The 14072-nt window shown below is 41.5% G+C and overlaps 1 protein-coding gene across 1 annotated transcript in view; it reads right to left on the bottom strand.

Moving 5' to 3' along the window:
- Positions 1-14072, bottom strand: part of ARAP2 (ArfGAP with RhoGAP domain, ankyrin repeat and PH domain 2) — a 570354-nt gene that overhangs the window by 203783 nt on the left and 352499 nt on the right. The window contains exon 17 of the mRNA XM_082248393.1: positions 4075-4177. Coding sequence (XP_082104519.1) covers positions 4075-4177 — 103 coding nt within the window. The remainder of the gene's footprint in view (positions 1-4074; positions 4178-14072) is intronic.

Here is a 14072-nt window from a genome sequence, read left to right as displayed (position 1 = left end):
CCTCCTAATTGGCTGTATTTCAGCCAATTAGGAGGGAGAGTCCCAGGATGGCCGAGGGACTCGTGGACATCTCTGGACAGAGAGGGTGCACAGGTAAGTTTTAATGGGTGCTGAGGGGGCTGCTACATACAGAAGGCTTTTTATCTTAATGCATAGAATGCATTAAGATAAAAAAAAAACCTTCCTGACTTTACAACTCCTGTAAGTAGGGATGAGCAGAATAATGATTAATTAAATTATTGTGGTGCAAAATTACTATTTTTGTCAGTAAACGTTCTTTACACAGGATAATTAATAGCATCTAATAGCATCTCAGTTTTGGCTTAAATGAAAACTAAATCACAAGAATAAAGTGTAGAATATTGCAGATTTCCAGTTCTTAGATTTTTTTTTTCATTTTTGCAATTACAGACTAAAATATCTGTTAATCTTTCTATAAATGTAGTGTATTTATCACAACATGTGAGCTGAAAGCATAAACTAAGTTATCCTTTTTTCTATAAATATAAATCTCACCATCCCCTATTAAATGGAGATAAATGTAGTTATGTATAAAGTCTATTCTTGTTGGTAACCATGGCCCCCTCTCTAGGTAGGATGGAGGAGTGACAGTAGCCAGACAGGGACAGGAAGTTTGTTATTCACAGGATCACTTGGTGAAAATAAAGTTAAAAAGCCTGAAAAAAGTATACTAATGCAGGTACTTCATCTAAGTACTAGTAAGCTGCAATATATTACATTCTTCTTTTTTGGGGTTTAGATACACCTTAATGTGCAATTATTTCTCAAATATTGCATATAGAAACATAAATTTGTATGCTAAGTTATTGCTATCGAAGATTATATACATTTGTGTTAGAAATTCAGATTAGAGATATTTACATTTTCTATTATGTTGTTTATTTGCTTTGTTAGGTTTTGTATGGCTAAAAACAAAGCTTAAGAGCCGGTTCACACTACCGCAACCAGAAAGTCGCCCCGTGACTTTGAAGAGACTTGTTTAGAGACTTGTTTAGAGACTTGGAAGAGACTTGGAAGAGACTTGGAAGAGACTTGTGCACTACTTTGAAGAGACAGGCGACTTTGTCTGTGGGGAATGCCTGGCTAATCTCTTTCTTCTTCCTGGAAAGTCTGATAACAAGTCATGTCAATTAAGATAAGGAGGCGACTCCTATTGAAGTATATGGGACAAGTCGGATCACAGGTCGCCTCAAAGTAGTACAGGACCCTTTTCTGAGGTTGGAGCGACTTCAGTAGTGCCAATTAAGATGGCACTGATTGATTAACATTGCTTTTGTTATGTCAAGCGACCTGGGGCGACACAAGTCGCCTCACATGTCGTGCTAGTGTGAATGGGCTCTTAGTATTAGGCCTCATGCACACTGGACGTTTTTGGAGCTGCTGTTAGCAGCATCAGACGTTTTTTTTTTGCAGCTGCAGAACGCCAATCCATGTTATTCTATGGCCTCATGCACACATAGAGCTTTTAGGAGCTCCAAGTGGCATAGGCGTTTTACAGCTCCAAAAAAACCCAGGAACTGTGCATTCTGGAGCTACAGCGTCAAGCTGTAAAAACATCTGACGCTGCTAAAGGCTGAATAACGTTGCTTAACGTGCGTTAAGCCATGTTATATGTTTTTTTTCTTCCATTCAAAATCAATGGTTCCCTATGTGAGCCTATTGATTTGAATGGAAGTCGCACTGCAAGTCGGATCCGGATGATCCGACTTGCGGTGCGACTTGCGCTGTGAGAATCTTGAGGGGGAACTCCACGCTAAAATGGGGAAAAAAAACGGCGTGGGGTTCCCCCCAGGTTCCAAACCAGACCCTTTGGGTCTGGTATGGAATTTGAGGGTAGCTCCACGCCGAAAAAACGGCGTGGGGTCCCGCCCAAAATCCATACCAGACCCTTATCCGAGCATGCAGCCCGGCAGGCCAGGAAAGGGGAGCGGATGAGCGAGCGGCCCACCCCTCCTGGACCATACCAGGCCACACACCCTCAACATGGGGGGTGTGGGTGCTTTGGGGCAGGGGGGGCTCAAAGCACCTTGCCCCCATGTTGATGAGGACAAGGGCCTTATCCCCACAACCCTGGCCGGTGGTTGTGGGGTCTGCAGGCAGGGGGCTCATCGGAATCTGGAAGCCCCCTTTAACAAGGGTGGCCCCCCCAGATCCCGGACCCCCTCCCTATGTGAATGGGTATGGGGTACATTGTACCCCTACCCATTCACCCCATAAAAGGCAGTGTATGTAAATAATGACAGGAAAAAGGTTTATTAAACATCTTCATCCGGTCTTCTCCACTCCGGTCTAATCCGGTCTTCTCCCCTCCGCTCTTCTGCCCGCCGCTCTTCTGCTCTTTTGCTCTTCTGCTCTTTTGCTCTTCTGCTCTTTTGCCTCCTCTGTTCTTCTTCCTTCTCCGGTCCTCCTCCGACGCTGTCCCCGGTGATTATGCCGGTCTCCGGTCTCTGCAGCTTATTATATAGCCATTAGGGGCGTGGCCTCCCAGTGACGTCATTGGGATGCCCCCCCCCCTATTTCACCAACGACGTCGGTGACATAAGGGGGCGAGGCCTCCTGATAATGTCACCGGGAGGCCACGCCCCTAATGGCTATATAATAAGCTGCAGAGACCGGCATAATCACCGGGGACAGCGTCGTAGGAGGACCGGAGAAGGAAGAAGACCAGAGGAGGCAAAAGAGCAGAAGAGCGGAGGGCAGAAGAGTGGTAGGCAGAAGAGCTTGTGGGCAGAAGAGTGGAGGGGAGAAGATCGGAGAAGACCGGAGCGGAGAAGACCGGATGAAAATTTTTAATAAACTTTTTAAAACGTCTCCTGTCATTATTTACATACACTGCCTTTTATGGGGTGAATGGGTAGGGGTACAATGTACCCCATACCCATTCACATAGGGAGGGGGTCCGGGATGTGGGGGGGGGGGCCACCCTTGTTAAAGGGGGTTTCCAGATTCCGATGAGCCCCCTGCCCACAGACCCCCACAACCACCGGCCAGGGTTGTGGGGATGAGGCCCTTGTCCTCATCAACATGGGGGCAAGGTGCTTTGAGGTGGGGGGTGCAGATCCCCCCCTGCCCCAAAGCACCCACACCCCCCATGTTGAGGGCGTGTGGCCTGGTATGGTCCAGGGGGGGTGGGGCCGCTCGCTCGTCCCCTCCCCTTTCCTGGCCTGCCGGGCTGCATGCTCGGATAAGGGTCTGGTATGGATTTTGGGGGGGACCCCATGCCGTTTTTTCGGCGTGGAGCTACCCTCAAATTCCATACCAGACCCCAAGGGCCTGGTTTGGAACCTGGGGGGGAACCCCACGCCGTTTTTTTCCCCATTTTGGCATGGAGTTCCCCCTCAAGATTCTCACAGCGCAAGTTACAGAATCCTGATCCGACTTGCGATGCGACTTCCATTCAAATCAATAGGTTCACATAGGGAACCATTGATTTTGAATGGAGGCAGAAAAAACGCTGCTAAAAGCTACGTGGCCAAACTTGCAATAACGCAAATGGAAAAAGCTACTAAAAGCACATTTTTACAGCTGCTTTTTCCTGGCGTCAAGAAACAGCTTTGAAGCTCGTTTTTATGACGCCCTGTGTGCATGGAGCCTTAGTAGTATTAGGGACTGTATTAGTATTGGGCATGTGCAAAGAAATGACATCTACTCGCTGAATCCAGTAAACTTAATGCCATTTGTAGATGTATATTAAAAGGACAGGCACTTGCATTGTCATGTTTACTGATTGCACCATTAACAAATAAGGTAAAGCAGATTAATCTGAAGCAGTATATTTTTTAGAACCATTGTATAATAATTTATAGATTCTTTTAAAAAAATTGAAAAAAACAATCGTCCCCCACACACACACACACATAGACCATATTTTGTTGCATTTACTATTTCAAACATTTTCTTAATAATTTCCCCTTAGCATAGTAACATTAAAAATGATTTACATATTTAAAAAAATTAAATTAAAGCTGGCTCCTATGAGAGCATACAGTTAACGCCAATTTATTTTATGCTAATGCCTGAGGCTTAGCTTTATCAGATAATTATCAGCATTACCTTAGATAGTGCCTTGGCCCATTCTCGTTGAGACTCTGCACTTTCAGCTCCAAAAAGAAACATACGTTCCGACAATAAGTATATCTCAAAGGTAAAGATGGCCCTAGAGCGGAAGAGAAAAAAAAAACTGTTTTATTTAGATTGTATAATCTAACATAGCCAGGGGCTTAATTCCTTTCAATAGTGTTTGCTATTTCATGCACTACTAGAACACTTTTACCCATTTTTGTTAGTGGAGAGAAAAAAATAATAATGTTTGATATATAGAAACCTTAAAAAATGACTATTTAGTAAAACATCTAGTACTTACATTCTGCATATGACTTCTCACATATTTCTTTTCTTATAGATATTGCAAAGGATCCAAAAAAATAATTATATTAAAATCTCAGCTAACCCCCGAGGGCTTCATTTTTTTCTATCTTTTTTTTATCAGTGCTTATTTATTCAGAAATGTATTTCCTACATGTATTTCAAAGATTCACAGCTCATTTTCTGATGCTAATTAAAGGGAAAGTGGTGATGGGTGTAAAATGTGCATCAAGCCTGGCAAATACATTTATGACTAAAGGGAAACTTGATTTCTTAAATATTATTACACATTCTAGTTTGATTTTTATGGTTGTCATACAAAGACCTGAGTTTTAATTGGAAAGGTAAACTTGATACAATAATGATAACAACAGAAGCAATGTGTTTCCCTTTACTTATCATCAAGACTCTGCCAACTTTTTGAACTAAATATATATATTAAAACATAAGTAAAGGGTAACTCCACTTTGGTGGGAAACAATATAGTAAATACAATTATTTTGCATTTACAATTGTGACACAAAGCATATTGTGATTTAAAGTTATTAAAAATGACCTTTCTTAATTATTCTAGAGCACTACAATGGTCTGTAAAATTCAAAGCAACATAGAAACCCGGAGAACACAGCAAGTGCAGCTGATTAATAATGAAAAAAATAATGTAAAAAAAAAAATAATGAAAAAATCACTCCTATTCAGATTCACTCTGAAGACAACAATCAGCTCTTACTTTAGAGCAGAAATAGATAGGACTCTGCAACAGAGTTTGCTGAAGTCTCTGAAATGTACATTGATCACCCAGAGATTTATTTTGTTTAGTGGAGTTACTCTTTAACCACTTCAGTTCCAGACACTTTTTGCTAAATAAATAAAAAAAAAAGGCAAAACAGTTTGGTAAAAAAAAAACAGTTTTTAATTTCTGTTATAAAATTTAGCAAACAAATTATCTTTCTTCATAAATTTAGGCCAAAATGTATTCTGTATTCTTCAGTCCAAATATCCCTCAAATTACCGTTTTTGGACAGTAGACAGTCAGAGGTATTTAGTAAGAGGCATGGCGCATTTTTTGAAGTTGTAATTTTTTGTCACAATTTTTGGGAAAATGAAGAAAATGTAACCGCTTGCCGACCGCCCCATGCAAATAGACTGCGGCAGGGCAGTTCGACTGCACAAAATTATGTAGATCTACAAGACTTTGTGCATACGGTCTCGGCGGCCACTGGCCTCTCACAGTCATCAGAGAAACTGACAAAAGACCGGTCTGCATGTGTAAACAAAGCAGGCGAGTCTTCTGCCACACAGGCAGGGAGAGATCAGGAGTTTCAGCTAAGCTGAGACCCCAATCTCTCTGTGCCTTTCACAGAACCTTCCCCCCTACAGTCAATAACCACATTTACGCATACATTAACCCCTGTGATCACCCCCAGTGTTAACCCCTTTCCTGCCAGTGTCATTTATACAGTAATAGTGCATGTTATTTAGCATTGATTACTGTATTAGTGTCACTGGTCCCCAAAAAGTGTCAAAAACGTCAGTAAGGGGTCCGATCTGTCCGCCACAATGTCGCAGTCCCGCTATAAATCGCTGATCGCCACCATTACAAGTAAAAACAAAAGCAAAAAAAAAGGTCCAAAAATCTATCCCGTAGTTTGTGAACGCTATAACTATTGGGCAAACCAATTAAAATACGCTTTTTGGGATTTTTTTTAACCTGGAAAAACCTGGAAGCTGGTTTCTGTTGTACTCTCCAGCTTTAGAAAATTAACCCCACTGTCACTAAGGATCTTCAACAGCCTGGTGTCTGAATAAAGACATGACAACATGAATAGCTTGTTGTGAGAAAATGCTGGTCCCGTTAACCTCATCCTCTGTCACCTGCACTAAAAGAACAAACCTATTGCTGTTCTTACTGTTGAAAAACCTGCTTCTCCCCCTCCCTGAAGTAAACATAAAGAAAAAAAAAGAACTCACATAGGAGCTAGAGAGCTGAGGGGTCATTTTGGCTTCTCCTTCCTCTGAAACTGAAGTCAAAATGTGACAGGAGGGGAAGGGTAGAGATTGCAGCATTGACAAAGCATGATTGGCTAATATTAGGCACGTGATTGCGATGCAAATGTCCCTCCCTCCCTTTGGTGGTCAGGGCACTGGAATACCATCACCCAGCCCTGAATCTTACTGCTGTGTGCCTTTTTACTATCTATATTTTTAAAGTGTATCTAAACCTGACAAAAAAAATATAAAATTGCAGCTTATCTTCGCCTAAATATTTTATCTGCATTTTACATAATTGTTAAAGTTGAATAAAGACACCAAACCATCCAGTTCAACCTGTGCTAGTGTTTGTTTTTGTGTGTAATTTATTTACATCAATAGTATTGAACTCACATAGGGATGTGATAAGCGGGAATGTATATCATGGTTCATACGTTCCGCAGCAAGGGAAGCTGGAGAGGTGAAGACAGCCCCTGGTCTGGGCTGTGTCGGTCGGCCTCCGCTGTGTAATATAACCTGCCGCTTTCTGTGGTAACCCAGCAATGCCTGACGAAGGAGCGCTCATGCTCCGAACACTAGCACGGACCAGGGTCTGTCTTTACCTCTCCAGCTTCCCTTGCTGCGGAACGGATGAACCATGATATACATGCCCGCTTATCACATCCCTATGTGAGTTCAATACTGTTGATGTAAATAAATGATTCTTTTTTAATCTGCACTGAGGTGGCGCTGCTCTCTTCTTCCCCCTCTGCTTGTTTTTACATACAGAGTCCCTTCTAGCTCTGGTTTAGCCGGCGGCTACCCATCCATCCCCTAAAAAGACTATACATCTAAGACTGTGCAAGTGCTCCTCATTGTGGAACGGATGAACCATGATCTACATGCCCGCTTATCACATCCCTATGTGAGTTCAATACTATTGATGTAAATAAATTACACACACAAACAAACACTAGCACAGGTTGAACTGGATGGTTTGGTGTCTTTTTTTTTTTTCCAAAAAGCTTTATTGAACAAAATACACATTAGAAAAGTGTACAACAGTTGGATCATTCCGATCAACATTCTCGGTGATCCAATAATAACTAAGGTATTAATAAACCACAATTACATAGTATCATAAACAACATAAAAAGTTTCTATAGATGAAAAGGATCACTCTTGTATCTTGAAAGTGGCTGTATGTGAAAATCTTGTGAAAAAGATATAACAGGGGAGCATGCCGGCATACTCCCCTGGGTGGGGGGAGGGAAGAATGGGTGGGATATGGGGGAGGGAAAGAGGGGGGGGTGTAGAGACAAGCAAGGGTCACACGCTGATAAGACATGAGAAGATTTACCCCAAATGGATGTGAGAGGGGATAAGCATCTATCGGAACTGAATAATTTTGTTTCTTAGAATCAGATCATAATCTGAGTGTAAGCTACTGTATTTTTAAATGTTCGCCAAGGCTGCCAGATCTTAGCAAATTTGACAGGAGTGTCGTGTGCAATTGCAATAAGTTCTTCCATCTCAGATAATTTTTCAACTTGCGTGAACCATTCTCTGATAGAGGGAGTTGCAGCTGTTCCCCAATGTCTTGGAATACATAATCTCGCAGCATTAATTAGAAATGTTGTCAAGGATTTATATGATGGTGGGTTGTATTGATGATGTAAGTGTAGGAGGAAAGTACTCGGTGAGACATCAACCGGAATGTTGGTTATTTGAATTAGTATCTTGTGCATGTTAGACCAGAAATCAGCAATAAGTGGACAGGACCACCATATGTGTAGTAGATCCCCTCCAGGTAGATGGCATCTCCAACATTTGTCATTCGTGATGAGCTTAGCTTTGTGTAGGAGGTGAGGTGTGCGATACCAGCGTGCTATTAGTTTGTAGTTATTCTCTTGTGTAGTAACATTGATGGATCCTTTGTGAACTATATTAAATATCGTCTTCCATTGCTCAGGCGTTAGGTTCATGTTCAAATCTGATTCCCATTTAGAGCAGAAGAGACCCTCATCAGTCTCGACTCCCTCCCAGAGTAATGCGTAAATTTTAGAGATCAAGTGTGATTCTGGTTTAGCGTCAAGACAGAGTTTCTCGAATGGAGTTATTTCAGTCAGGTTTCCAACTTTTCTGATAAGGGAGGTGGTGAAATGACGGATTTGAACATAATCCCAAAAAGAGATGTGTACAGTTGGCAGAAGAGTTTTCAGAGCTTCATAAGAAAGTGTAGTACGTTTATCAATAAAATGTGAGATTCATCATCAGATCAAGTGGGATTTGATCAAGCCAGGGATAATACCCTTAAAGCGATTAATATTCATCACTATTTAACCCAAAACAAAATACCTGGATTCTTTCTCTCCCTTGATGCTGAGAAGGCCTTTGACAGGTTAGACTGGGACTACCTTAAAATGGTATTATCAGCACTAGGCCTAGGGAACAATATGATTAATTTCATAATGGCTCTCTATATTAATCCATCAGCCAAAGTGAGAGTTAATGGCCTGCTGTCAAAGACCTTCCAGATCACGAATGGAACTCGTCAAGGATGTCCATTGTCCCCAATTCTCTTTATATTGACTATGGAGCCTCTTCTCCCGTCTATCCGTTCTGATGCCAATATTCAGGGAATTGAAATTGGTAAATACACTTACAAAATTGCTGCTTTTGCAGATGACGTGCTCTTGTTTCTGGAAAATCCTCACACTACTTTACCACAACTCCTCAAAACACTTAATCTATACAATCAGATCTCAAATCTGAAAATTAACTTTTCTAAATCACAAGCTCTGAACGTCTCTTTGCCCACAAGCCAGATTAATCTATGTAAAGCAAATTTCCCCTTTCAATGGACATCAGACTCTATCACATACTTAGGTATACAGCTTCCTTCTAAGCTCAAACACATAGTCGATCTAAATTTCACCCCACTCCTTAAAAAGATTGAACAAGACCTGCGTGACTGGCACAAGGCACATTTTTCCTGGTTCGGAAGGGCAGCAATATTTAAAATGAATGTGCTACCCAGACTACTCTATCTATTCCAGACAATCCCTGTTCACATCCCCATTCAGATATTTGGAAGGATTCGAAATCTCTGTAGGCAATTCATCTGGGCCCGTAAAACTCCCAGAATTAAATTTGAACAAATCACGAAACCTAAACTAAAGGGAGGAATCGGTCTTCCAGATATGTACAAATACTATCAAGCATGTCATCTACAAAGAGTGGTTGAGTGGCACACACACACTGAGTCTAAAGACTGGGTTATAATGGAGAACTCATTCTCCAATGTTCCCATTTCTGTATTACCGTGGCTCAAGCAAAAAGACGTTCCACATGATGTTTCAAACCACCCACTAATTGGAGCTACTCTCAAATGTTTTCAGTATGCTTGCACTACAAGTAAAATATCCACTAACCCGGGTCTAATGTCACCCATACTAAACAACCCAGACTTTTTACCAGGGCTTAGTGACCAACACCTTTACCAGTCTATACAATCTAAATCCCTAAGAGTCTTTATTCAACTTTAACAATTATGTAAAATGCAGATAAAATATTTAGGCGAAGATAAGCTGCGATTTTTTTTTTTTTTTCAGGTTTAGATACACTTTAAAAATATAGATAGTAAGAAGTACATCTCCTCTTAAAGCTATCACCACTTTTCTTGAATTTTTGATTTCCCAAGAAGACAATTTTGATGCATCAAGTGGTGCTTTTACTATTGTACGCTAACCTGCATTGGGTCAAGGAAGCCCATTCATTGTGAATGGGCTGTCAATGCATCCCTGTGCACTGAAAATCACACCTGATGTTTTTTTGGGAACAAACCATATGGCAACGCATAGTAGTACAATGCAGGTGCATTTATTTAGTACATTAAGACGCCATTCAAATTGGACCTGCAACACCAGCATGTGCATGTAACAGTGCTGTGTGTAGTGGTAACACAATGCAAAAATGTGGGGCTGGCCCTAGGATGCCCTAACACTGATGCAAATATCTGTGCTTTTCCATGAACACTCATGTTTGTGTGGGCCTCTATTCATCTTTATGATGAATTCAGGGCTTACAAACTGTACATGTCACCAGGATTTCAGCTTTATTCGCCCTGGGCCAACCAGCATTGACAAACAGAATAAACTGAAATAGCTTTCATTCACTGTAGAGGTGAATGAAGGCATGGAGGCAGTCAATGATGGTTGATAGAGATGTAAAAAAGAGTAGATATGTAGATCTAGGATCTTCAAGCACGTGAGAATATCCACAGTGCCAAGATTTAACTGAATTTAAAAATCAATCAGAATTTTTAAAAGATTTGTCCAGAGGAGTTCAGATCTGGTTGTTAATTTTTCAACAGAGCTCAATGATCAAAGAAGAGATGTTAAACATATTTTATATAAGCCATTTAAAAATATATATATATTTTTTTTATCACTAGTAATACATGTATTTGTACATACAGTATGTTCGGAACTGAACTGAATAGGTACTGAGGACATTTTTAGAATTAGAGGTTTTCTTTTTTCCTTTTGGAAGCTATAGTGTAAAGCTGTATCTTTAAAAATAAACCATATACATAAATAGTGAAAAAAAAATCTGTGAACTTTGCCTCAAAAGCAAAAGAAAAATAGTTGCTGAGTATAAATCAGTTTCTGATTTAAAATGTTTTGTTGCAGGGTCTGTAAACATTGGGCATGTGCATTGGTGAGCAACAACTTTATAGTGTTTTAAATGGTTTACAATGTCTGGAACTGATCACATTTAAAATACCTCAAAGATATTTAAAAGCAAAAATGAAACCTAATACATTATAATAAAAGACACCAATATTATTTGATTCAATTATTGATATACAGTATACAATAAATAATTCATGTCCATAAAGACATAAAACAATTGCTTTTATATTTGTATTGTGACAGGAAGTCAGGTAAATCTGTGGATGTAGTCACAGACAGGAGATACATTTCCACCTGGTTTAGAAAATTCACCAATTACTATAGGGTGTCGGCTGCAGAGGTAGCCAGGACGGCAAGTTGAAAGGCCTTCAGCTGTTAGGAATGAGGAAGTTAAGGCCTCTATAATTTGTCCAAAGGAAGTCAATTGATTGCTGCCTCCTGACGCTGTGTGAGCTGGGGAGAGGAGGACAGTCAGATGTCTGCCTCCTGACGCTGTGTGAGCTGGGGAGAGGAGGACAGTCAGATGTTAGCCTCCCGACACCGTGTGGGCATGGGAGAAGGATTGCTGCCTCCTGACGCCGTGTGGGTAGAGGAGGACAGTCAGATGTGTGCCCCCTGAAAGCTGTGTGAGCATGGGGAAGACCTCCTGAAGCGATGTGCGCTGAGGAGGGAAACAAGTGTGAAGACTACTCGAGGTGAGGTTTTGGATCGTTTCTATGTGAAAAGAAACCAATGGACATTTCCTGTGTGAAGGGGAAATTAATTAAGACTGAAGACTACTCAAGGTGAGGTCTTGGACTATTTCTATGTGAAAAGAAATAAATGAACTGTTTGCTATGTGAAGAGACAAGCAAAGGAACATGTTCAATGTGAAGAGGAAAAGGGACATGTTCAATGGACATTTGTTGTGTGAAGAAAAAACATGGACTATTGAGTGTCTGCTGTAGGATCAGCAAAGTTTGTCCAACAGTAGGTTGGAGACAGACTCCGTAGGTAGGTTCCTGTATGTGAGAAAGTAGCCGCCCACAGTGGCAAGTATTTATTTTGTGTTTTATTTTTATTTTGCGGTTTTTGAGGCTTGCACTTGTGGGAAGTAAATTGCAAGAATAAACCAAACTGTTGTTTGCAACCACTTCTCGGCTATCTCCCTGTGAAACGAACCCCCCCAAAGGGGTCATCCACGCCCGCCACCGAGCTAATCCCCACATATGGTGGAGTATGCGGGCAGAAGCAGAGATCCCTGCAAAGAAGTGCATATGTTCTATGAACTTTGTCTGGTGCATGAGATTGCACAATCTATGTGTGCAGGAGAGAAGATCCTGAAAGAGAGAAAAAACTACTTGTTTTAAAGAGGCAGTGGTCTAAAAAAAAATGTTGATGAACTTTGTCTGGTGCATGAGACTGCACAAACTGTGTGTGCAGGAAAGGAGATCCTGCAAGAGAGAGAAAAACTACTAGTTTTAAAGAGACAGTGGTCTCAAAATTTTCTGCTGGACTGTGAAAAATTTGTTTGTGGAGTTATTGAAAATGGGGCGATCAAAACGCCTGAAAGATGCAAAGATAGCTGAAATGAGAGACCGGATTCTATGGATGGAGGGGATGTTACCGTCTGAACGAGCCCCATCCATGCCTAAAGAGAGTCTACTAAAGAGGAAGGTTGTTGTCCCTAGCAACACTGAGGCAAATGCGGATTTTCAGTGGAGCTTTGCAGCTCAACAAAAGGCTCACCAAGAGAGCATGGCAGGCTGGAAGCAGAGACGCCAGCAGCAAAGGGAGGCAATCGGTTTGGAGGAAACCGAGTATGTGTGCAGGGCTGAGTTGGATGCCTTGCAACGGAAAATGGAAGAAAAGGAACGAGCCCTGGAGTTGCTTAGGATGGAGCATAGAAACTTGCAGGCTCAGGTGTTACAGTGGGAAGAATCCACTGCTTTTCTTTTTTCCGAGTTACGAAAACGTAGAGAGACTATGATGGAGAAAGATACCATCCTCATGGAAAAGGAATTTGAAGTTCAGACTTTGCAGAAGCAAAGTATGGGTGAAATGTTGGAGTTGCGTAATCAGCTGGAAAAAAGTCTTCAGTCTTTGGAAGCTACAAAAATAGACCTGCAGGAGGCGCAGGAACAGAATGTCGCTCTGAAAACGACATTGTCTCTCAGCGACAAGGAGAAAAGTGAGAGAGAGGCTAAATTACTGAGTACTGTGTATGAGCTCACCACTTTGAGCAATGTGGTAGATGAATTGCGTACGGACTGTGAACGTTGGAAAGATGAAACCCAACGTGTCCAGCAGCAGTTAAAGGAGAAAGAAGCCTGTGTGGCAGAATTACAGTCTCATTCCCAGAAACTAGCCAATGAGGTGAAGGCTCTTATGCAGGGAAAAGGAGATTCTGAACACAAGAGAAAAAAGTAGAAGCACAGCTGCAGGAATCGCAAGTCAAGGTGTCAGAAGGTGACCGAGTGTGTGCTAAGCTGTCAGAGAAGGCAAACCGACTGCAGGTTGAGTTGGACGATGTCACAAATCAGCTTTCTCAAGCAGACAGAAAATCTAGAGAAATTGCCAAAGATTTCTCTATCTTGGAATCGCAGATGCAATACACGTAGGAACTCTTACAGGAAGAGAGGTGTCAAAGGCTGAGTTTTAGCACAAAGCTCAAACAAATGGAAGATGAGAAAAATGGCTTCCTGGAACAATTAAAAGAGGAGGAGGAAGTAAAGAAAAATCAGAGCAAGTCGCAACATTGCAAGCTCAGATAGCGGATATGAAAAAACGCATGGAAGAAAGCGTTGGTTCATTAGAGTGTGTTGAAAATGTGAAAAAGAAGTTTGATCAGATGCTTGGTGAGGAGAAGTCTGTGTCTGCAAAATATGCAGAAGAACGCGACCGTGCAGAAGTGGAGGCGCGTGATAAAGAGAGCAAAGCCCTGTTCTTGGCTCGCTCTTTGGAGGAAGCTCTAGAGTGTAAGGCTGAACTAAAAAGAGTTAACAAACAGCTGTGTACAGAGATGGAAGATTTGGTCAG

This window comes from Pelophylax lessonae, assembly GCF_965119305.1.
Source record: "Pelophylax lessonae genome assembly, chromosome: 1".
Taxonomy (NCBI): Eukaryota; Metazoa; Chordata; class Amphibia; order Anura; family Ranidae; genus Pelophylax; species Pelophylax lessonae.
This window is presented reverse-complemented; position numbering and strand designations above follow the sequence as displayed.